The sequence below is a fragment of the Doryrhamphus excisus genome, chromosome 1 (genome assembly GCF_030265055.1).
Source record: "Doryrhamphus excisus isolate RoL2022-K1 chromosome 1, RoL_Dexc_1.0, whole genome shotgun sequence".
NCBI classification, from domain to species: Eukaryota; Metazoa; Chordata; class Actinopteri; order Syngnathiformes; family Syngnathidae; genus Doryrhamphus; species Doryrhamphus excisus.
Window position 1 is genome coordinate 486,998 of NC_080466.1, and position 21,375 is coordinate 508,372.

The following is a 21,375-nucleotide window of genomic DNA, read 5'->3' on the forward strand; positions in this document are numbered from 1 at the left end:
CAAATTGCAACACGAACTGCTTAGGACCAGATAAATACGCATGCGCACTGCAGGCGAGCCCTTCTGCTTTCTTCGCGCACTGCCACGTTAGTAGCGGCAGACACAAAATAGCACATACTCTCCTCAAAAAACCCTGCAAGGAAGAACACCTTTGAGTCAACTGCGTCTCCACTTCTCCGATCTGTCAGCGGAAGACTCCTCGTCGACGAAAATGCTCCGGTTATTTCTCCTGTGCATGCTAGCCGTAGCCATTCCGGCTGAGATCGCCGAGGAAGAAGACGTCCTGGTGCTGAAAAGCAGTAACTTCGACGAGGCTCTCACAGCATACCCAAACCTCCTGGTAGAATTCTGTAAGTACGGAAGAATCTCGCCGAGTGTTTGTTTGGTATTTCTCAGGCTGGTCGGCGGGTCAGCTAGCTTGCTAGCTAACTTGTCTGTTGTGCGGCTAAACTTTATCACCTTCCACAAGTTACTCCTGCTAGTGGCTAATTGTTGGAGTGTTACCAATGTTACCCATTGCACCCAGCTGGTATATTTTCCTGTTAAGTGTAGTGTTTAAAAAAATGACAACGACAGGGACGGACAAATGTCAATAAAATGAACTGTATAAACTGCCATTTTGATACAGGCTTAGTGTGATTAGGCGATTTAGTTTACTCGGTACATGAATGGGTAAACAATTATGGTTCCACTCAGCGGATGACTTCAATGTACTTGTAAGTTTTTATTTGTGGGCTTAAGGTAATTTTCATTGACAATGAAAACCAATTAGCCAGTACTAATTGTCACTACTTGAAAGCACGCAGGCCTGTCCCGCTGGTGCAGAGTCAAGATTGTTGACCTGCTCTCGAGTCACGTGACTATCGGTGGGCCAGTCACAGCCCGATCCTGGGTCAGGCAAGCCAATGAGCTAAGGATGGGCGTGACCTTAATGTGGATGTGGAGCTAAGTTGACGTGTACTTCACTGAAATGTGTTTACACTACTGCAGGGTGGATTTTTTGGCCAAGTAATTAAAATTATGCAATACTGGCATTTATCTTGGAGGTGTCATACCTGGATGAGTCATTTGTATCACATTGCAGACAAACAAAACTAGTTAATTTTCATTTCAAACATCACTACATTGTAGTATGAAGTTGTGGATTATCTGCTGCTTTGAGTGGGATGGCTATGATAGAAACCATGAGGAAAGTCATCTTCAGCAATGCAAAATGTGTTTGTCCAGCCCAAAATTATTTGCAAAAGTTTTTTCCTTAGTATGCTTTCCTTTGTTGTTCTATCCCAGGTTTTGTGTGTGTGCTGTAATTTCTTGCTTGTACTCCATCCTTCAGACGCTCCATGGTGTGGTCACTGCAAGGCACTGGCGCCAGAGTATGCCAGGGCCGCTGGCATGCTCAAGGAAGAGGGTTCAGAGATCCGCCTGGGTAAGGTTGACGCCACAGAAGAGAGCGACCTGGCCCAGGAGTTTGGCGTCCGAGGATATCCCACCATCAAGTTCTTTAAGGGAGGAGATAAGGAATCCGCCAGAGACTACTCAGGTGAGCCTTTAATCTGAGCAGATTTATTTGCAGATGTTTTTTTAAAGCAGTGTTGCAAGATTGGTGGTAAACATGTGTGTCGTGTTTGAGTTTGTGTTCGGATAATGTTATATTTTCTAAACGAAGATTAGACTATCTGCAAGAATAGCACCTCCAGCTAGATTTTGTAACAATTTTGTGTTCACAATCCTTCCCAAACATCAGGACAACCAACCTGTGTTTTGCCTAATCCCATATCATAAAAAATCTAACATTGCTGTTGCATTTGTCAAAAAGGCAAAATAATCTGCTGATGGCTGACTTGACTGCAACCTGACGTTTGGCCAGCAGATGTCAGTATACCACCACTGCAGTGACTTGAAGTTTTTGTAACCATTGTGCTAGAGTGAAGGAAGCTAAAATGTTTGCATAGAAGTAAATTAAAAATATAATTATAATTGTATAATATAAAATATAAAGACTTATTGAAGCCAAAATGATACAATTTGGTAGTAAAAAAAATGCATAGACTTTACATTTAATTTCTTGTAAGCAGCTTTCTAAAAACTCAAGGGCACAGCACTGCGCTGCTTTTAATTGAAGGATTCAAGGCAAACATCTGCTATGGACACATGCTGATCACATTTTGGACTTGTACCAAAATGTTGTAGTGTTGTAATTGCTGATCAAAGTTCCACCATGGACTCTGTACCTCCTAAATGTTGTAGCATCTAATCTAAATTATTGATCAAAGTGCCAACATTGGGGTTAATGGCCTCTCATCATGATCAGTTGGATATATGGCGGAAGTCCATGACCAAATTTGGGGTTGTCAAACTTCTGTGAGAGAGAACGCAACTTTTTCAGGGGCTTGATGAAATAAAATGTGGGGTTTTTTACCCATCATGTTTATAACCTTGTATGCATGATCTCTGCGTGGTGCATTTTAGGGGTGTCCTTATACAACGTGTTCATTTCAGATATGGATATCGCTGCCTTTAATATCTGCACAAATCTTGCACAATACGCGCAAATTTTGCCAAATTTTCCTTTGTCACCAGTGGAAGTTTTGCCATGTGGTGTACAGACTCTTAGACCTGCTTGTCTGTACTTGGACTTAACACTTAAGTGTAAGCAGTACGTGAACCTAACACTTACGTGTTTCTTGGTTCTGCTAGTATGATTTCTGTGGACTTGGAGTTGAGATAATTACTGTAGAACTTCAGACTAGAGGTGGCTACTTTGCTGCTTCTTCAGTAAGCCATTGTCTTAATTAAAATAAAAACAAGATGGGGTTAAAGTAGGTTTGTGTTTTCAGAAGCTCACAATCTTAAGGTGAGATGTTTGTTGCCTGTGTTTCAGCTGGAAGGCAGGCAGATGACATTGTGAACTGGCTGAAGAAGCGCACAGGCCCTGCTGTCACCACCCTGGTGGACGTCACTGCCACACAGTCTCTGATTGCCGACAATGAAGTGGTGGTCGTTGGATTCTTTAAGGTGAGAGCCTTTTGCAAGTACGATGTGTCGAAGAAAAACACAAAATGTGTAAGATGTGACTTTCAACTAAAAAGAAAAACAACCCAATGCATTTTGTGTTTTGTGTACCATAGGATGTTGCATCTGCTGGTGCCAAGGCTTTTGAAAAAGCAGCTGAAGCCGTGGAAGATATTCCCTTTGCCACAACTTCAGAAGAAGCAGTGTTTACCAAGTTTGAGGTGTCTCAGGACAGTGTTGTCCTCTTCAAGAAGGTGAGTGCATTTTCTGTGGTCACAATCACTCGAAGGTATTTAAAATGACATGTATTCTATTGTATGTTATTAGCGTTAACTTAATTAACATGTGTCATCTAATGATCGCTAAATGGGTCATTGTGCCCTCACGCAAGTTTTTAATGGAGCTCACATATCAGTCTGCTTTTTGGTCTACGTGTTTGCACGGTAATCCGATGCAGTCGACCCCACGGTATCCGCTGCTGCTAAGTTTGCCAGGTCCCTGCCAGTCGTGAGGGACCAGCTCATGGAATGACAGCCGCACGTGATGCTAATGACATGAAATGATCCCCTCTAAGGCTAATTGACATTGAGTAGTTGTTGAATTTCAGCCCCGGAGCTGTCTGCGCCGACGGGGCTAATGCACTTTAACAAAAGGTGCAAAAACCGACTACACCGTAAGGGACTTGGCGCTTGAAACCTGTTGGGTACATCTGCAATAGTGACACTCTGATCGACTGCAATAAAAGTAGTAACTTGGTTTTAAAATGCAGGTCAAACACTTTTGATTGATAGACTTTTACGGCTCTGATCAACACATGTAAACTTTGTGGGGGGAAGACAACTGATGGGAATCAAATGTGTGTGTGCTTTCAGTTCGATGAGGGACGCAACACCTTCGACGGTGATCTCACCAAAGACAACATCCTGTCCTTCGTCAAGGCCAACCAACTGCCTCTGGTCATCGAGTTCACAGAGCAGGTAATTAGTGGGCTCCTGCATTCCCAAGTAACGAGCAGTGCAACAGCTCCAAGTGATTCTTTTAATTTCTGTAACGTCTCTATCATCCACAGACCGCCCCGAAAATATTTGGTGGAGAGATCAAGTCCCACATTCTCATGTTTCTGCCAAAAGCAGCCTCAGACTTCCAGGATAAAATGGACCAGTTTAAGAAAGCTGCAGAGTCATTCAAGGGTCAGGTGAGGTCGCATGTCAGTCATCGTATTAGCCGCCATCGTTTTCTGATAGGATGGAGACATTTTTAACTGACTTATTACATCTCTGTCCAGATCCTGTTCATTTTCATCGACAGCGACGTGGACGACAACCAGCGCATCCTGGAGTTCTTTGGCCTGAAGAAAGAGGAGTGCCCTGCCATTCGTCTCATCACCTTGGAGGATGAGATGACAAAGTACAAGCCAGAGAATGACGCCATCACTGCCGAAAGCATCGTCCAATTCTGCATGCAGTTCCTCGAGGGCAAGCTGAAGGTAGGAGTATGGCTGACAGCGGCGTCATTGCACCCTGGGTTCAAATAAACGAGTATTCCAATCAACACAAACATTAACGATGCGTCGTCTCGTCCTTCTCAGCCTCATCGTATGAGCCAAGACGTCCCCGAAGACTGGGACAAAAACCCAGTCAAGGTTCTGGTCGGCAAGAACTTTGAGGAGGTGGCCTTCGATCCCAAGAAGAACGTCTTCGTTGAATTCTGTAAGATTTGTTTTCACTGTACAGTTGGGAAAATTAGCATTTTAAATAGCATGGAGCTAACCAAAGGCCTCTTTTCAACATGCATATTAAAAAGGCAACACCTCCAAGCATGTTTGTCTTAAACCCAAATTTGATTTTCGTACTCGCTCCCGGCTAAGCAGTTTTCATTTCCAAGAGTTGGTGATCAGGCTTCACACGTATGCTCTCATGGCGGCTTCTGCTAAGGGAGTTGTTACCAGACACTTTAGCTAAAAACACCCACTTAAAAATAGCGACTGGATCATTCTGCGGTGGTTCACATAGAGGTGTGCACTATTTTAGGGTTTTTTAATCACTTGTGACCAGCAGGGGTTGGCTTGTCCGCTTCAGGCGACCTCATCCTAAGCTATGTCCACATGAACGTGGTTGTTTTCAAAAGACACATTTTTTGGCCTTTTGGTCCAAACAGGTTTTGTTTTTTTAAAAACCGGCGCTTAGGGGACGTCTTGTATAGAGATTGAAATACCATTGCTGTGTTGCAGATGCACCCTGGTGTGGCCACTGTAAGCAGCTGAATCCCATCTGGGAAAAGCTGGGCGAGAAGTACAAGGACAGCGCTGACATCATCGTGGCCAAGATGGACTCTACAGCCAATGAGATTGAGGCAGTCAAAGTCCACAGCTTCCCTACCCTTAAATTCTTCCCAGCAGGAGACGAACACACGGTATTTCACTCATTCTTGTCTTGGTGACCACAGGCTGCTCGTACAAATGAAAGATGTAGGTGGAGCCTCACATCCAAAGTAATGTCATGAATGTGTCTCGATGTAGCAAACCAAACGGAAATGTGAGCCTCTTGACCTCCATAAGGTTGTTGTTGTTGTTGTTGATCGACTCTGCTGCATTCCTGCTCAATGACTCTTGTATGCCCAGCCTGCACCTGCTTTACGCTTAAACAGGTATTCATATTTCTGTAAATACTTTGTACACTGGATCCACCTGATGGAAAGCACAGTGTGCAGGATAGCAGGATGAATGTGGTGAAATTGCACAGCACATGTGGCTTAAGTGTAGTTAGGCAGGAGATAATAATCAATAATTTGCAAGAAACTGCATCTTATCCATAGGTGATCGATTACAATGGGGAGAGAACACTGGAAGGCTTCACCAAGTTCCTGGAGAGTGGCGGTAAGGAGGGAGGCGCTCCAGCCGGGGATGACGATGACGAGGATTACGATGCTGATGTAAGAAATTCACTATTGGCATCAACTCTGCTTTTACTGGAAACTTATTGGAATCTTTTTTATGATTTTGGAGGTAATTGAAGATCTTAAATCCTGGATTCAGTCAGGATTGGAGGTTCTAACATTAGCACAGACACCCGCCCACCCGATCCCTAGCCCCACCCTGGTTGTGCTCCAACTAGGACAGTTTTCTCAGCGTTGAAGTGAAATTTGGCATAAAATGTCTTTTACTGTTGCTTTTAATTAGGCATTATAAAGGAGACGTAAGGTGTTAACTTGTCAGATCTCCACAGAGGATCTTGGCAGGCTTTAAATTAAGAATTTGACGTGCACAACGAGACCGTTGATGCTACTTTTATCTCCTCTCCTTCCCAGCAGTCTAATTCTAGCGCAGCCTATTACTGTCCTCATATATTCCACAGCTGTCCTAACTGTTTACTGGCCATTGCCTGGAGCCGGCAGTGGCGCACGTGCAGCATTGGAGCTAACATTAGCATCGGCCTGCACACGCTCATCTCCCTCAGACCTAGACTAGACATGAAGGAATGCCCGTGCAAATAAACCATGTGTTTTTATTTTTTAGTTTTTGCATTGTCTGTTGCTATTACCCTACCGTAGAAATTATGCAGCGTTCATATCTTTTTATAAGCAGGAAATTAGACTTGATGTAAATGTATCACTCTGGATCCAATGTCAGTTTTTGATTTGTCATTTCGTTCCCGATCTCCAGGATTTGGATGAGGGTCAGGATGAGGACTCTGACGGCGAGGACGACGATGGTCATGACGAGTTGTAAGAGGCGGTCGAGAGAAAAGGAGTCCCGCCCTGTTCCCTCTTTCCAGTCACTACACCACCTTCACTCTTTATTGAACCCCACACCCCACAAGTTCTGAGCTGAGAACATGAATACGTCACTCAACTGCCTGAGTCCACCAGCCCGGCCCAGTAATTGACCAAGGCAGCACGAGTGGCGAGGCGGCCCCCCCAACCTCATACTCTTTGCCCAGACTGGTCTTCTGAGGTGGGGAGGGCGGCAACACGGAACTGCACGGTGACTCCTCCTGCAAGGCTTCCATGCCAGTTATTTGCCTTGTTTTTGTTAACGCTTCCATTCAAGGGTCGCGTGCACTAAAGTGGTTTAGTGCCGATGCTTTTGTAAGGATCAACCTGGAGAGAACAAGTGGCCATCCTGTTTGTATTTTTCACCAGTATGATTCCCTCGCTGTGTAGCAACTTGCTCGTTTTCTTCCCCCTCGGTGTAGCTCAAGATCTTCATTTGTTACTGTCCTCACTCTTGTAAGATGCATTTTCTAAAAGAACGAATGCTAACTTTCTTTTTTGATGGGGAAAAAAAACATGTTTTATTTAATTGCTTAACTAAGTAGTTTTTTATGTTTGACCATCGTGCCCAGTTGTAGCCGGTTGGCCTTGTTGGGGCAGAGTTGGCACTTACACACTCAGGCCATGGATGTTTGGTTTTGGGGGGTTTTGAGCAGGTTCTGCTAACTGTTCATGCCTCAGTAAAGAGATTGTTATGGTTACTCTAGCAGTGCAGATGTAATGTTGCTTTGAGAGAAGTGTTTGTTAATCTGATTGCTCCTCGCCCATGTTGTACACTCTTGGCTCCATCTCCACACCACTTGCCACTGAAGGGGAATGGATAGTTGGGATCATGGTGTGTGAGCATTGCTATGCTGTGATAGGTGGTGGCCCGTGTAGAGATAAGAGATGACATTTGACATCTGTACAGCGGTGAGGGATACTTAAAGCATTCCATCATATCCAGATTGGGGGAAAATGTGAAATGGTGGCCAATAAACGATTAAAAAAAAAAAGATGCATCCTGTTGTAATGTCTTGGTTGAAACGTATTTCACTTCCGTAGTGCGAGTGGAGGCGGTACCTTCTCGCGCATGGCAAGTTTTCGGTACGGTCTTGTTGCGCATGCGCAGTGAATTAATTACCCCAATTCAGTTTGAGTGAATTCCCCAAATCAAGTATAACGAATCAGTCAAAGGAATGGAGGTTCCCACCATTGACTGGCCCACAGCTAAACTATTCACTCGCTTTAACACCTATGGACATCTTGACCCCTACACAACGCACTTCAAGTGTGTTAAACTGTGTCCTGTACAGCTTTGGACGAACTCGTCAAGTCCCTAAGTGACATACAGGAGACATTTTGGAGTGATCGTCATGTCCCAGGATTGGCTTCCCCAAAATGGCAGCGTGTCAGGTCAGCAAACTCATTTCCAAAAGCTTATTTATTCCATTAATGCGTTGATGGGACACCGAATATTCTTGTAAAGTATAAGTTCATTTTTATCAAGTATACTTGGGGCTAAGTATACAAATATACGACAGACCATGTACTTTTAGTATACTAATGTAATACATCTTCGGATTAATTGGAACATTTTAAGTTTATAAAAAGTATACTTTCGTATACTACAGACCATGTACTTTCAGTGTACTAGTTCTCAATTTAAATGCAATCAGTAAAAACTCTTCTAAAAGGATTACATACAGACCCCAGTCAATTAGATTGAATAAGGTGAGTAGTGGTCCCGCCCCATTAATTCAGAAGCACTGCTTTACAAGACTATTACTCAAGTAGAAGGTAGTCATCCATTTTTTATGGGTTAATTAGTCAATAACTGTGAATGCTAAGACAACATTCATGGAGGAGTTGTTGATTTCATGCGAGAAGAGCCACATCATGCATCTGAACGTATGTGACCCAGGAGTCTCCTTAAGTTGCCTTCACTAGGATCCTCCCTCCCCCTGCTGAGGAGGTGAAGATTTGTGGGGGTGAAACGGTCATGGCTCGTGACCACCGAAGGGAGGCACCCTGACATGAGGGGGCCACTCGTGTGGGGTGTCCCAAAATAGCCTGACTGAGAGTATAAAGAGGTGTAAGGGCAGGTCTGGCTTCCAAAGGAGCAGCTCCACACTTTGAGTCACACAGAGAACGCGTGAGGAAGAAACCATCAAGGGTGACAAACCTTCTCCATTTGGACTGACATACAAGGATGAAGTACTACCGCTACCCCGTGTCTCAGACTCTGGGACTCAGATCTTACACCCAGGACAAGTACAGAAGTTCGGTATCGCAGAAGCCCCCCCGCAATGTCCACTTCCCCCACGACGTCGTCTTCCAAGACTTTGTACGGCACGGCGAGTTGGAGCGGATCGGACGCTTCATCCGCGCCAGAAGAGTCAGCCTGGACACCATCTACCACTCTGGTAGGACTAGACCTGGTCTGACATGCTGACGGTGCGTTCTCGGTGGTAACACTCGTGGTGTGTGCAGGTATGGCGGCCATCCATGAGGCAGTGCTTTCTGGGAACCTGGAGTGTGTGGAGCTGCTGGTCCACTATGGAGCAGACATCCACCAGAGAGACGAGGAAGGGTGGACGCCACTTCACATGGCTTGCAGCGACGGATTCCCTCACATTGCACGGTGAGCATCTTCACAGTCCAAACAGGTCTCGACCATGTGGATGTCCGGCATTGCCGTACCTCACTGACTTCCGGAATCTGACATGGAGCAACGTGACCTGTTTGTTTCTCCAGCTACCTCCTCTCCATTGGCGCCGACCCAAATCTGGAAAATGACAGCGGGGAGAAACCAGCTGACCTCATCGATCCAGACAACAAGGAACTGCTGGACCTCTTCGGCCCAGTCGACGACTGACAACCTCTGGGTTTCCATCGCTCGACTGTTCTGCTGAGAAGGACGAGGAAGGCCGGATGAGTTCGGCATCTTGAAGCGGAGAGCTGCCTCAACTATGGAGGTGACGGTGGACCCCTGAAGGACCCCAGAGCGGACTGGTTCCTCACATGGACCTCCAGGATGCCTTTCAATGAACACTGGCCGTATTTGACGTGAGACCGGCAGGAGGACAAGACACAGCTTGGGCCTCAAATGGAAAACTGTGTACTACTTGTCAGCGTGAACGCACTCAAAAAGACCAAGTATGGAAGTGCGCCAGTTGAAACACCTAGCATCTGCATAAGCATTCAAGTAAAAGCTCAATGAAACTTTTGAATAGATTCTAGCATTCAGCAAACTAATAACTGGACAGATGTGACGTGATGTGTAAAGTTTTGTTTTTATGATTTATTTTTGTACTTTTACAAATAAACTGTACATACAATTGCTCACATTTCAGCATCATTTCTCATCACACATCCTCAATATCAGGAGGCAGAGCCATGGTGGAAAATGTAAACCTGTTTGAACTGGTCAAAACTAATCAGAACCGGTTTGAAACAGTCTGAACCCGTCTAAACCAGTTCTGATTCTGCATGAATTAAAAAAAATGAGTAGGTGGAAGTATAAAATATTTATTACGCATGTTCCCACCCCATGAACCACAACCTCCCGACCCATTTGACCCTTATAATATATAACACTAATATGACTCAGTTACCGGACTGCACGGTGGAACAGAGGCCACACAGAAGACCCGGGTTCGATTCTAGCATTCAGCAAACAGGTTGGATTTCACAAACTTTTCAGGTTTTTTTTTTTTCAAATAAACTGTACATACAATTTCAGCTTCATTTTTCGCATGTACAATCATGGCACAAATCCACATGTTCACTCTTTAAACTTCCACTCTTGTCTGCACATAGGACACTGCTGCTGGACCTGCTGGGAGTTGAGCCACTTCAAGATGCAGTGCATGTGGAAACAGTGGGAACACTGACCCCAGACCAGTGGGCAGTCATCTCCGGGTACTTTACCTGGGAAACAGATGGTTTGTATTTTAGTTCATTTTGCGGTTTTTATGCTTGGACATGATTACGTTAGGCAAAAAGAAATACAATTAGCACATTTTTATTTACTAATAGTACATTATCGCCGGATAGGCTCCGGCTTACCTCGACCCCAGTGAGGATAAGGATAAGCTGCATAGTAAAAAGGCCGGATGAAAGCAAACGCCGAGTACTTACAGTCAGGACAGCAACCATTGAAGGCCAATCTGCAGATCCCACAGTTCTCGTCATTAGCCACCCACAACCAGGATGCCACTCCGTTCCATTTCTTGATCTTCACCTTCATCCCGTCCGTCCTAAAAGACAAATAGTTAACCTACGCACTCGGGAGGCAGTGACATTTGCTAGCTCATAGCGCGTACTAGCTAGGAGCTACTTTACCAAACTGTCGGCATTTAAACCGGTCTTTACATATACAAACACACTCTAGATTGTATGCTATTTCCTAGAAATGATCATTTTATCGGTATTTTCCTCAGGTGCGGAAAGCCATATGATGCCTGTACTACTTCTTGTGTGTAGTCACAATAGCTAATGCTAGGCTGTGTCTCAACTAAAATGCTTCCGTCAGTACACTCAGTACACCGTACACTTAGTTCCCAGGTAAGCTCATTTTGACAGCGTAGTGTTGTGCCAAGTCTGTGGCTGTTGTTTAGCACTTACCGGAAATTGTGTTCGCAATATTTATCAGTTTTCCACAGCTACTGGGTTGCTGATCGCCGCCATACTTCAAGTTAGCCCCGCCTCTTCCGCTACGTAGCAAACATTGCACACCATTTTGGACGTACAGTATTAGTTTCACTCTATTTTCATTTCATTTCAATTGTGGATACAAAAGGTGAAGTTTTGGTGTTAAAATACGGTTATTAGTCACATTTCTACACAATGAAGTTCAGGCGTCGTACTTTAAAAATATTTACTTACTTCAAATTCTTTAGCTTTATTTTGAAAAATGATTCTTACTAAACGTAAATAGTCAATAAAACTCATGGGGCACAGTATATATACAATTTGTGATGTTTAACAGTTGTCTTAGTGTCTAGTCTATTCAATTCAATCAGTTCAATTCGTTGAAATTACCGACGCAATATTTTTCACAGCTAATAACCAAGTTCAAAGTAGATTTCGCATCGTATTCAGTGTCTTTATCATATCCAAACAAAACCTCTTTTTCTGTGCTTATTTTAACGGTTAATATTGTATCAACTAATCGTGTTCATGTAGTCATTAGAGTGTGTCTTTTCGTCCAGCGGCCACTAGGGGGCGCACCAGCGAGCCGCCACCTCTAACGGGCTGTGATGGTGTGTCTTTTCCATTCACGTTAAGGGAAGACTAGAAGCTCAAAGTTCCAAAAGGCCGTGGAGCAATTTCACACGCACGCATTTACTCGCTGCTGCTTGCAACAACAACAACAACATGTTCTGCAGGAGGGTTTGGCAGAGACTCGGTCCGCTGGCCCAGAGGGTCTTCAGACCAACATTTAGAAAAGGTGAGTTTGATTTGTTACTCAATGTTATGTCTGACTTGTCACTTTTTGTTGACATCGATTAAGATATGTCAAAATTGTCATTTCCCCCCTGCACAGATCATTATGAAAACAGACGTTCTTCCTAGCATTTGTGACGTAATAATTAAAAGTTTGCTATTTCTTGTCCTAATTATGGATGTCAATAAATTAGCCCAGGGTGTTCACATTAAGTGTGGTACCAAAGCAGTTTTTTTAATGCAAAATAAAAATCAATTCATTATTAATTAATGAGATATATTGGATATTTGTTTGTCACCTAATATGAAGCCAATGTCTTTTGTTCGGATAGTTGATGTTGTTTATTTATGAACATCAGTCATCAAATTCTTACCGTACTGAATTTTGCCATTTGGGTCTCGTACATTCTCTTTTCACGCATCCTTGCCCGGATTATCATTTACTCTGGGGTTTGAGCATGTGGAATTCAGCCGAAGGGACAAAACTGCTTCCACCGCTCCCCCCCGCCTCATTGGCAATTTCCTGAATAAAATCCTGACTTTGGGAAGAGTGAATCTTTTAGCTTTGTTTTATTATTTGAAATAAGAAACACGTGGATGGGAGAGTGAGTTGGTACACGTAAGGGGCAGACATGGACTGCTACTCAGATATTATGTCAAATGCAATACTTCTGTAAGTGCACTTCAGTAAGTACGTCTGGTTTCTGAGTATGCGCATTTTGATAGTCCTTGTGTACTTGGAAATGGCAATCGCAGTATTTCCCCACAGTCTAACAGAGCATTATCACCAACATTTGGATCTCCCAATAAAATAGGTGCCAGCCAGCATCCCCCCCCCTTTTTGATTTTGTTGGGTAGTGTTGGGTCGTGCCTCCCTTCCACCACACTCACCATTTTGAGTTTAACATGCAAGTACTGACGTAGACGTAGTGAAAGTATGCAGCCATGACAAAGGCAGCAAGGTCACAGGTCACCTGCTGGAGGTCAAGCTACATCTGACACAACGTGCGAGGAGAGCCCGTGGTCTTCCGACATGCTCATCCGCACACGTGCCTTCTGCCATCTTGGCATGCATGTCAGTTTTAACAGGCTTGAACCTGGCAAGTGAGATTAACTGATTACCTTTATAAATAACTTGTACTTGGCCTTGTCCCTGCAAGGTGCTGCGGTGTGATAACGTTGGAGGGGGGAGGACTGAACTCCTTCGACAGGACCAGACAAGCTTTGTTTTGGTTTCCTTCGCTAGTGATTTGGAAGGTTAGGGCATGTCCACTGATGTGATGCTAGGGACCACTTTTTGCACCCCCGAATGTTAACGATAAACCAGCGCCTACAGCGATATGTTGTGATACTGCCACAAATGTAGTACTCCACGTTAGCTGCTACTATAACTATCACTCAAGCTTGGTTAATATGCAGGAAATGGATCATGTTGGCCTTTTTTTGAGAGGACAAAGTAGTTGTTAGCATCAAAGTAGGTGTGTCCCAATGAATTGCATTTTAGCTAGCTCGTATGAACTTGTTTTCTTGTGTTATAATGCACAGAAAAGGGAAAAAAATATGTGTTCATGTTTCACACAAGGATTGTAAATGATGGGTAAAATACCAAAAGAAGTACAGGGGATCTGTTATCTTCATTTTTCAACCCTTTGTATTGAGTTGTGGTCTCCTAGAGAGCAGCTACACACAATAACCCTCACACCTATTCCAGCTGTATTTTCTATGATTTGTGCTTCCTGCCAAAACGGTCCGTTTTAATTTATTCCACTCATGGCCCGCCTCCGGGAATGGCCACATCTCTGGCACTCTGTGATGTCACAAAGGAATGGTTTTACCACGCCTTTTCAAACCTAGTGTTTTGAGCCAATCCAAAACTTCTTTCAGGGCTCACAGCGAAATTGCAATGTACCAAAACTTAATGTTGAAGTCTGATGTCGTTTAAGGTACGAGTCTAAGTCAAGTCTGACTGGAGTCCCCATGTCTTCCTGAATGCACGTTGATATGCTGGCAGAAGACGGTTGTGTGCGAGCTCTGGATGGGATTACAGTGGTTTGGATTTTCTGGCCTCCTCTGCATGCACCACTGGCAATCCTCTAAACACAACAGATCTTCACAAGCTCCATAAAGCCATACTCGGCAGCCCTTCGCCATAACAATAGCATATTTCATGTATCTCTCTGTCCCGGTCACCATGTCTCACAGGACTACGTGATAGCCTTACACGAAGCCCACTTGAGAATGTTGTTCTTTGATACAAATCAGGGATCAGGGAGTCACAGTATTTGTGTGGTCTGCCGGATATTTAATTTATGGGATGGTTTGGTGTTTAGCTCCCCCTTGCTCCAAACGAGCAGCGCCACATTGTGTAACAGGATTAAGGAATGCACTGACTGTCACGTATTGGGTTTGGGTTGCACCCCGGATACAGACGCAGAGGCAGCTTGTGAGAAAATGAGAATCCTTTAACCCTGTCTATTCTAGGACAAAAACAACATGAAAACACATGAAAATTATGTTTGAAGGGATGGATACCTCTACATACGTATGATAGATACCAAGGTAGGAGGACAGGACGTGATGCAGGTCTGCATCATTGCTCGGTCCATCACTGCAGGTGGAATTATGACCCAAACGTTTGTCATGTTTTAGTGTATCACTCTCTAGTGCAGGATTATCATTTTAAAAAGTGCGTATTATAATATCATAACTTGTCTTCCCTTCAGCTCCAGTGCGGCATATGGCCATAGGGGTTCCTGGTGGCTCCACCAACATGACATATTTTCTTCTGTGTGGAGGAGGCCTCACAGCTGCCGTCGTCTATGTGAGTAAGATCTATCTGCACTCTACACTTGCCCACATCTTGCACTACAAAGCATCATATTTATCATAATAATAACTTATACCAGACATTTTCACTTTTGCATTTAATACAACTTTATATTTATCAGGCCTACAAGACTGTCAATGGTGATATTGAGCGCTATGAGGACAGACTCGCCAACATGGCCTCCACAGCAGAGGGTCAGACACACACACACACACACACACACACACACACACACACACACACACACAATAGTCTGTTGATGGTGGCTAGCCCATTCCAAACATGCTAGAATGCTCATGGTCAATAGCGTGTCTGTTCTGGTTTGTGTCGAAGTGTTCTGCAAGGCAAACACACATCCAGCAATCGGCAGCTTCAGTCATGTGATCACTCTCTAATCCGACGGGGACACGCTGAGATGATGACGCTTTGTCCCTTTCACGCTTCATGCTACATGTCGACGGCATATACGTAGCATTTAGACCTTTGAAGACGGCTAATAACTGTCAATGAAGATTAGTGCTGCGTCAAGGATGGAATACTTCCCTCAGTACACTTCAACATTTCTATTCTATTCTATTCTATTCTATTCTATTCTATTCTCTTCTCCAACTCCACCTTCAGCCTCATCAACCGATGAAGCCGAGGCTACACCTGAAGTGACCCCAGTAGAAGAGCCTTCCGCACTGGATGCCCAAGTGGTTGCGGAGTCTGTCGCCGCGCCTGCAGAGAGCGCCGTCGAGCCTTTTGCTGAGAGCACGGCGCCTGAAGCAGACGCTGATGCGGCGTCAGAGGTCATCTCCACCGAGGATGACACTGCAGCAGAAGAGGCAGCCCCGCCTGTAGCTTTGGAGGAAGTAGTTGAAGATGCTCTTGTCCCAGCCGGGGCCGAGACCCCAACAGAGGCCCCTTCAGCTGAGAATGCGGGTACATCAGTAGCGGATGAGTCCCTAGCCCCTGGTCCCCATGTTGAGACTGGTGCTCCTGCAGAGATGTCTGCGTGAAACTTAGGTGTTTGCTTGGTTAGAAGCTAGATGTCCGCACTTCCGCATCTTCATTCCCAAAAAGGCTCATGGACCCCAAAGGAAACAAAGGGAAGATTTAACATTCGTCTTTCTGTGAAAACCAGTTTGGGGTCCATCAGTTTGGTTCTTTAAAGGCTTCCTTCCCATCAGCCGTTCCAAGCTATCCATTTCGATCCGTACTCTAAACCTACAATTAGCACCTTTTTAGGAATGGTCATCACCAGAGCAATAGCTAGCTTAGTGTTTGCTTTCTGGGTAGTTACCCACATTTTCTCGAGTGTGTTTCTGTTTTCTTATCAATGCCAGGGGTGTCCAATATGCAGCCCGGGAGCCATTTGCAGACTAGAGTTAGATTTTTATTGGCCCCGGCTTATTCCACGAATAAAATAGTGCTGACCACAATCCATGACTGTCGCTACTGGAAATGACAATCACAATACTCATCCGCTTCTTCTTCATTTGTCCATTTTTATTGGTAAATTCTGCCTGCCCGTCACGAGTTAAGGAGGAGGTTCAATAATGTAAATGTTAGGGTTAGGGTTAGGGTTAGGGTTAGGGTTAGGGTTAGGGTTAAGGCTAGGGTTAGGGTTAGGGTTAAGGCTAGGGTTAGGGTTAGGGTTAAGGCTAGGGTTAGGGTTAGGGTTAAGGCTAGGGTTAGGGTCAGGGTCAGGGTCAGGGTCAGGGTCAGGGTTAGGGTTAGGGTTAAGGCTAGGGTTAGGGTTAGGGTTAGGGTTAAGGCTAGGGTTAGGGTTAGGGTTAAGGCTAGGGTTAGGGTTAGGGTTAGGGTTAAGGCTAGGGTTAGGGTTAGGGTTAAGGCTAGGGTTAGGGTTAGGGTTAGGGTTAAGGCTAGGGTTAGGGTCAGGGTCAGGGTCAGGGTTAGGGTTAGGGTTAAGGCTAGGGTTAGGGTTGTTGACAGTGTAACGTTCACATTGGCTTTAAACCGTTACATAAGTAAGGCTTGTGAACTGGTGTAGAATTGTATGCGCTTGTGGCTGGTATTTGGTACATTTGAGTTTAGTGGGGGGTTAAGTGTGGGTGGGGTTCATGTTCACAACGATATTGTAATGGTCGTCACGGCATGAATACTCCCCAGCACTTCCTCAATCTCTTATTCTACCCTTTTTCCCCCAAACGCTTGCTCTAACCAGCATGCTGACCTTGACCGCCCTCTATAGCTTCCACCACGCCTCCCGTGCTTACCATGACTTGACACACAAAGTTTGGACACCCCTGTACTACGTAGGTTGAACAACTTGTAACCGTAGTTAAGCGTAGTGAACATTATTTGGGCCATCGCTCTTGTGTTTTTTTCCACAAACTTGAATCTCCTTCTGCTCAATAAATACGATACTTTCTTCCGTGCCAGCAGTCTGTGCTTGTGCCGAGGTTCACGTCGTTCCAGTAGACAAAGTGGGCGTGGATGTGTTTCCTTTGGTAGTGGTGTAGTCTCGTTTTATGTCTCTCAGCGACTTCTCTATGTATTATAGTACGTGCAGTTCATTACAGTCCATTTATCTGCCCTACTTGCATGCCAGTGAAAACTTAAAACAAGCTGGAGACCCCTAAATACAATTTGTAAGTTCTTCCCCTTACGGAGATATGAGCAGTCCATTTGTATGTACATTTATTATAACAGGAGACATATTTGATTGAGGGAAACACGTATCAACCAGCAAGCTAGCTGACCCCCACAGACCGATGATTTCTTCATGAAACACAACAAAAAGAAGGTCCTACTGATGTCAACTCCGTATGTGGATAAAAGACATCTGACACAGAAACCATCTCTTCCATTCAAAACTCTCCACCACCAAGACCAAGACCAAGACCAAGACCGGTGACGGACGGGTTAAGGTCAAGCTGAAGAAGGAGTCGAGCATGGACGACGTGTGGGACTCGTGAAGCAGCTGAAACGTACCATCTGGCCAGGTGCCGCTTGAAGAAAAAAGTTGGTCAGATTTGAAGAGGTTCACAAAAAGGAGAATGAGCGCCGCGACTGAAGAGGTGGATAATGGATGAGGAAGTCGCTGCACCGATGGGCGGTCATGGCGAGCAGAGAGCTGAGTCGTAAGACAAAGCTCTCCATTTACAGGTCAGTCTATGTTCCTACCCTCACAACCGGAGGAGGCCTCAGTGTAGACCTAGGACACGCTGGAGGGATTGTGTCTTGCCTGGGAAAACCCCGGTATCCCCCCGCTGTAGCTTGAGGGGGTGGCAAGAGATGGGGTGTCTGGGGCCGCTGCCCCCGCAAACATATGGACTGCTCATATATTTGTAAAAGGGTCTTAAAGAACCTCGTGGTGACCACCAGTTGCATTTGAACTTGAAGTTGTCCACTTTGTGTCCCTCAGAGGCTGTGCCAGATCTTCTTACAGCTGTAAAAATTCTCACTGGCTCTTCGGTAGAAATTGCAGCAGCTTCTGTCGGGGAGTCCAGTTTGGTGAGAGCTGTCCGGCAGATAGACGAAGATGGACAAGGCCTGGATTCCGTGTTGGAAGTGGTAGAACCTGAAACCCTTGCGGTAGCTAAAGAACACCCTGAGGAGCTAGCTGTTGCCATGAATGAAGAAGAGCTGGTCCCTGCAGAAGTGCTGACTGAGGAGAAGGTGGATACAGAAGAAAGAGTGGCTGAAGAAGCCACAGAGGAAGCTTTCTCCCCAGCTGCTGAAGAAGAAGAGGAAGTACCTCCTGAGGAAGCAGTGGATAACATGGGAGAGGTTCATGCTGGGGATCAGACCCCAGGTCCTGAATCTGAGACCCTCCCCCATGAAGAGGAAACTATCACTCCTGCAGACGCAGTGGCTGAATCTGAAAGGCCTGTGGAAGAAGCTCAAGAAACATGTACATCTCCAGAAGTTGACTGTGGGTCGGAAATGGAGGTGCTCTCGGTTTCTGAACCAGAATCCATTCCCGAGTCCACCTGCCACCACCATCCCCTGGAAGGGATGACGCCCACTGCTGGTCAGCAGTCACAAATCAGTGAGGATGGTGAAGATGAGAGGAATGAAAGCAAGGAGGAAGGTGAAGATGAGAGGATTGAAAGCAAGGAGGACGGTGAAGATCAGAGGATTGAAAGCAAGGAGGAAGTTGAAGAAAAAAACAATGAAAGCAAGGAGGAAGGTGAAGATGAGAGGAATGAAAGAACGGAGGAGGTTGAAGAAAAAAACAATGAAAGCAAGAAGGATGGTGAAGATCAGAGGATTGAAAGCAAGGAGGACAGTGAAGATCAGAGGAATGGAAGCAAGGAGGATGGTGAAGATGAGAGGATTGAAAGCAAGGAGGACGGTGAAGATCAGAGGATTGAAAGCAAGGAGGACAGTGAAGATCAGAGGAATGGAAGCAAGGAGGAAGTTGAAGAAAAAACCAATGAAAGCAAGGAGGAAGGTGAAGATCAGATGAGTGAAAGCGGGGAGGAAATAATCTGTGGAATCACAAAGTAAGCAGATACTATTGGACAGTCAGTGTTGAAGTACTTCATCCTAGTTTGTATTTTTTACTATATTGACAAAAAGTGTATATGAAATCAAACTGGTTATGAAATAACCAACCTTTATGTGTTCTTACCACGTTTTGCAGTACAGACATTGGCTGTATCTCAAACGGAACACTTCCCATCAGTAAACTGTGTACACTGTGTACACTGTGTACTACTTCAGACAGTGTAATGCTGGCCCAAATCCATCCCTATTAGTGCAGTATTGACCTCTCTTCATTCCACCACTACAGTTGCTCCTCAACCGTCATTATTTCTACTTAATCCATCTGCTTCCAATACTTACCCTTAGCAGTATCTCAGTTGGTGCACTACTGCACTTAAAGATGACCTATTATGCTACATTGACTTGTGGACTCCTAAAGAGTAGTTACAAACAATAACCCGTACAGAAAGCTTTCTAGATGTTCTACGTAGATTCTGGACCTCTTTCCGCAGTGTTTCCATGGACTTCCTGCCTCCGACTTCATTTACTCCACGCCCAGCCCTTCTCCAGGTACACCCACTCCGCTATGATTGGTCACACTCCCAAGCGCTCCCAAGGACTTCTGGACACATACGTCCGCGTTTAGTGAGTGCAGGCAATCTGCAGCCTATGTAAGAAAGTCCGGATCACATTGACGTCAGTAGAAGTCAATGTAAACTGAGTGTGCAGAACCATCCAAAACTTCTTTCAGGTCTCACCTCCAAATGCGCAAACCTCATTATCCAACACTTTGGCATGGTTTAACACAGGAATACAACGTTGTAACAACATTTATAGGTCAGAAAAGTGGAAAAAGCATCATAGGTCGCCTTTAATAGTCTTTTCAGTGCATAAGTGTGTTTACACACAATATGGCAGAATACAGTTAACTGTCAGTACCCGCATTTTGCACAAAATGGTGAGTACGCAGTGATGGACACTTGGCACCTTCAACAGTTGCTTGAAATAATGGGAGGAAGAACTCATCGCGGTGGAAAGATGGATGAAGATGCAGGTAAATACTGCGATCTTGGTTTTCCGATAATGGCTTACTACACTGTCAAAATGTACACACTCATGAACTGAGTACACGACATACACAGTATACTGAAGTTCACGATGGAAGGATCCCTTGTGAGACGCAGCCAATGCTTTGGAGAAGCCATATCCGCGGATAGTCATGTGACTGTCACTATTACTTAACGACATATTTGTTTTTGTCTTGGTTTAAATGTGAGAGTGATGTACTTTAATGTAAAATTGTTGCGTGTAGCCTAGGTGTAAATTTAAATGTAAATATCAGAAATCCACTTGAGTTGTGGATGAATTAATTCATTGTAATTATAAACAGTTGTTTTTAAAACCATGTGGTTTTCTGTGAACTGGTAGTTGTTTTACTAAATAAAGTTGCACTGAACTAGAACACGTGATGGACACGCATACACTGCGCTAGTTATGGACTCATTTGGAATTTGATACCCCTATGGATGTATGAAAATGTACTCAAATAAAGAATAAATAATATTGCTGTATGATTGACTCGTGACCAGTCCAGGCTGTACCCCGCCTCTTGCCTGAAGTCAAGTGGGATAGGCTCCAGCATACCCTTGTGAGAATAAAGCCGCATAGAAAATGGAAAATGGTTGGATGGTATTGCTCAAGAATTGGCAGAGTGAGAGATGAACAATGTGTTTTATATTTGTTCGACTGTAGTTCTACATACACTGTGTCCCTAAAGCCTGGATATATAATATACATAGCTTATCCAAAAAAATAAAATTTACATTTTAATTTTATAAAATTTAATCATTTTATAAAATAAATAATACATCTGTAACTATTTTTTAAATAATTTA

The 21,375-nt window shown here is 44.5% G+C and overlaps 4 protein-coding genes across 5 annotated transcripts; 3 read left to right on the forward strand and 1 right to left on the reverse strand.

Moving 5' to 3' along the window:
* On the forward strand, positions 1-7,754 carry p4hb (prolyl 4-hydroxylase, beta polypeptide). Its single transcript, XM_058068603.1, has 11 exons — positions 1-350; positions 1,334-1,540; positions 2,882-3,015; positions 3,129-3,266; positions 3,885-3,989; positions 4,082-4,207; positions 4,298-4,498; positions 4,601-4,721; positions 5,243-5,424; positions 5,827-5,943; positions 6,674-7,754. The coding sequence occupies exons 1-11, from the start codon at positions 212-214 to the stop codon at positions 6,737-6,739; spliced, it is 1,536 nt and encodes a 511-aa protein (XP_057924586.1). The 5' UTR covers positions 1-211; the 3' UTR covers positions 6,740-7,754.
* Positions 7,755-7,877: 123 nt separating this feature from the next.
* LOC131126275 (protein phosphatase 1 regulatory subunit 27-like) lies at positions 7,878-10,096 on the forward strand. Its single transcript, XM_058068633.1, has 3 exons — positions 7,878-9,188; positions 9,256-9,406; positions 9,520-10,096. The coding sequence occupies exons 1-3, from the start codon at positions 8,975-8,977 to the stop codon at positions 9,638-9,640; spliced, it is 486 nt and encodes a 161-aa protein (XP_057924616.1). The 5' UTR covers positions 7,878-8,974; the 3' UTR covers positions 9,641-10,096.
* anapc11 (APC11 anaphase promoting complex subunit 11 homolog (yeast)) lies at positions 10,052-11,495 on the reverse strand. Of its 2 annotated transcripts, none has more exons than XM_058068645.1 (3): positions 11,392-11,495; positions 10,906-11,024; positions 10,052-10,695 (listed from the first exon to the last, which is right to left on the reverse strand). In XM_058068645.1, exons 2-3 carry the CDS (start codon positions 11,012-11,014, stop codon positions 10,550-10,552), a joined length of 255 nt encoding a protein of 84 aa, XP_057924628.1. In that variant the 5' UTR covers positions 11,015-11,024; positions 11,392-11,495; the 3' UTR covers positions 10,052-10,549. The 2 variants fall into 2 exon arrangements, with proteins under 2 accessions (XP_057924628.1, XP_057924636.1); XM_058068653.1 differs by lacking the exon at positions 11,392-11,495 and adding an exon at positions 11,319-11,385.
* Positions 11,456-21,280, forward strand: mgarpb (mitochondria localized glutamic acid rich protein b). Its single transcript, XM_058068594.1, has 6 exons — positions 11,456-11,566; positions 11,979-12,217; positions 14,937-15,034; positions 15,162-15,234; positions 15,662-15,964; positions 18,414-21,280. The coding sequence occupies exons 2-6, from the start codon at positions 12,145-12,147 to the stop codon at positions 19,499-19,501; spliced, it is 1,635 nt and encodes a 544-aa protein (XP_057924577.1). The 5' UTR covers positions 11,456-11,566; positions 11,979-12,144; the 3' UTR covers positions 19,502-21,280.
* Positions 21,281-21,375: the final 95 nt, after the last annotated feature.

What these genes read in the sequence shown, in the direction of transcription:
- p4hb (XM_058068603.1), top strand. Translation starts at nt 212, where the DNA reads ATGCTCCGGTTATTTCTCCTGTGCATGCTAGCCGTAGCCATTCCGGCT. An exon ending in GTGTTGTCCTCTTCAAGAAG is followed by an intron (nt 3,267 to 3,884) that starts GTGAGTGCATTT and finishes GTGTGCTTTCAG; the next exon opens with TTCGATGAGGGACGCAACAC. An exon ending in GAACGTCTTCGTTGAATTCT is followed by an intron (nt 4,722 to 5,242) that starts GTAAGATTTGTT and finishes GCTGTGTTGCAG; the next exon opens with ATGCACCCTGGTGTGGCCAC.
- LOC131126275 (XM_058068633.1), top strand. Translation starts at nt 8,975, where the DNA reads ATGAAGTACTACCGCTACCCCGTGTCTCAGACTCTGGGACTCAGATCT. An exon ending in GGACACCATCTACCACTCTG is followed by an intron (nt 9,189 to 9,255) that starts GTAGGACTAGAC and finishes TGGTGTGTGCAG; the next exon opens with GTATGGCGGCCATCCATGAG. An exon ending in GGATTCCCTCACATTGCACG is followed by an intron (nt 9,407 to 9,519) that starts GTGAGCATCTTC and finishes TTGTTTCTCCAG; the next exon opens with CTACCTCCTCTCCATTGGCG.
- anapc11 (XM_058068645.1), bottom strand. Translation starts at nt 11,014, where the DNA reads ATGAAGGTGAAGATCAAGAAATGGAACGGAGTGGCATCCTGGTTGTGG. An exon ending in CAATGGTTGCTGTCCTGACT is followed by an intron (nt 10,696 to 10,905) that starts GTAAGTACTCGG and finishes TCTGTTTCCCAG; the next exon opens with GTAAAGTACCCGGAGATGAC.
- mgarpb (XM_058068594.1), top strand. Translation starts at nt 12,145, where the DNA reads ATGTTCTGCAGGAGGGTTTGGCAGAGACTCGGTCCGCTGGCCCAGAGG. An exon ending in CATGGCCTCCACAGCAGAGG is followed by an intron (nt 15,235 to 15,661) that starts GTCAGACACACA and finishes CTCCACCTTCAG; the next exon opens with CCTCATCAACCGATGAAGCC. An exon ending in CCCTTCAGCTGAGAATGCGG is followed by an intron (nt 15,965 to 18,413) that starts GTACATCAGTAG and finishes TGTGTCCCTCAG; the next exon opens with AGGCTGTGCCAGATCTTCTT.